This window comes from Apteryx rowi, unplaced genomic scaffold, assembly GCF_003343035.1.
Source record: "Apteryx rowi isolate R43461 unplaced genomic scaffold, aptRow1 scaffold_2673, whole genome shotgun sequence".
NCBI lineage: Eukaryota > Metazoa > Chordata > Aves > Apterygiformes > Apterygidae > Apteryx > Apteryx rowi.
This window is the reverse complement of record NW_020449056.1, coordinates 1-1,393: the sequence shown is the minus strand read 5'-3', so window position 1 is coordinate 1,393 and position 1,393 is coordinate 1. Positions and strand designations below refer to the sequence as shown.

General features: G+C 71.9%; 1 protein-coding gene across 1 annotated transcript in view; it reads left to right on the top strand.

The window, feature by feature from the left end:
• LOC112967180 (RAS guanyl-releasing protein 2-like) overlaps positions 1-1,112 on the top strand; it is a gene marked incomplete at both ends in the record, with an annotated part of 3,893 nt that extends 2,781 nt beyond the window's left edge. The window contains 2 exons of the mRNA XM_026068062.1: positions 7-485; positions 1,035-1,112. Coding sequence (XP_025923847.1) covers positions 7-485; positions 1,035-1,112 — 557 coding nt within the window. The remainder of the gene's footprint in view (positions 1-6; positions 486-1,034) is intronic.
• Positions 1,113-1,393: the final 281 nt, after the last annotated feature.

The window sequence follows — 1,393 nt, the reverse complement described above, 5'->3', positions numbered from 1 at the left end:
TGACCCTGTGCACCACGTCCCTTTGTGCAACGTGTCCCCTCATGCACCATGTCCCCTCGTGTCCCCATGACCCCCTCATGCACCATATCCCTGTCCACCATGTCCCCTTGTGTCCCCATGACCCCTCGTGCACCACGTCCCTTTGTGCAACGTGTCCCCTCGTGTCCCCCCGTGCCCCCCGGCGCGACGCGTGCCGGCGGCAGCTGTGGGAGTCGCTGACGGAGCTGGTGAGCTCGGCGGGCAACTACGGGCGCTACCGGCGGTGCCTGGCCGCCTGCCGCGGCTTCCGCCTGCCGGCGCTGGGCGTCCACCTCAAGGACCTGGTGGCCTTGCACGAGGCGCTGCCCGACTGGCTCGACGGCGCCCGCACCCGCCCCAACCCCGCCAAGATGCAGCAGCTCTTCGGCATCCTCAGCGAGCTGGCGCTCGTGCAAGGCATCCGCCCGCCCCTGCGCGGCGACCCCGACCTGCTCAACCTGCTCACGGTGCGTCCTCGCGCGAGGCGGGGCGGTGCTCGTGCGAGGCGGCCGTGCCGTGTGTGTGCGTGCCGCCAGCGGTGCATCCCCGTGCAAGGCAGCCCTCGTGCAAGGTGGCTGTGCCGCGTGCATGCAGCCAGCGGTGGGTCCCTGTGCACCCCGGCCCTCGTGCACGCCCTCGTGCAAGGTGCCCCCTCCATGCACACCAACCCCGCCCTGCCTGTGGTATGCGCCCTCGTGCACACTCTTGTGCACACCCTCATGTGCGGCCTCGTGCGAGGTGCCCCCTCCATGCACACTGACCCCAACCCGCTCGGGGCGCACACCCTCGTGCACGTCCTCGTGCATGGCCTCATGCACGCCCTTGTGCGAGGAGCCTCCTCCATGCACGCTGACCCCAATCTGCTTGTGGCACGTGCCCTCGTGCATGGCCTCGTGCGAGGTGCCCCTTCCATGCACCCCAGCCCGCTTGGGGCGCACGCCCTCGTGCACACCCTCGTGCACGCCCTCGTGCACGCCCTCGCACGCGCCCCCGTGACGCGGCCGCCGCCCCGCCAGGTCTCGCTGGACCAGTACCAGACGGACGACGAGCTCTACCAGCTCTCGCTGCAGCGCGAGCCGCGCGCCGCCGACGGGGTGAGCGTGCGAGGGCGTGCAATGCCGTGCGAGGGTGTGCAAGCCCCCGGGGGGGTCCCGAGCTTCCCCCCCCCCGGCTCCCCGCAGGCCCTCGTGCAGCGGCCGTGGGGCACAGTGGGGGGGACGGACGACGTGCAATGGGGGGGTGACGCGTGGGCATGCGACACGGGGGGCAGTTCCCACGCTGTAGCTGCCCCCCTCCCAGGGGGGGGGCTGGGACCCCAAAGTGCCCCCCCCAGGGGGCTGGCCCTGTCCATCCCTCCCCCATGTGGGTCTGACCC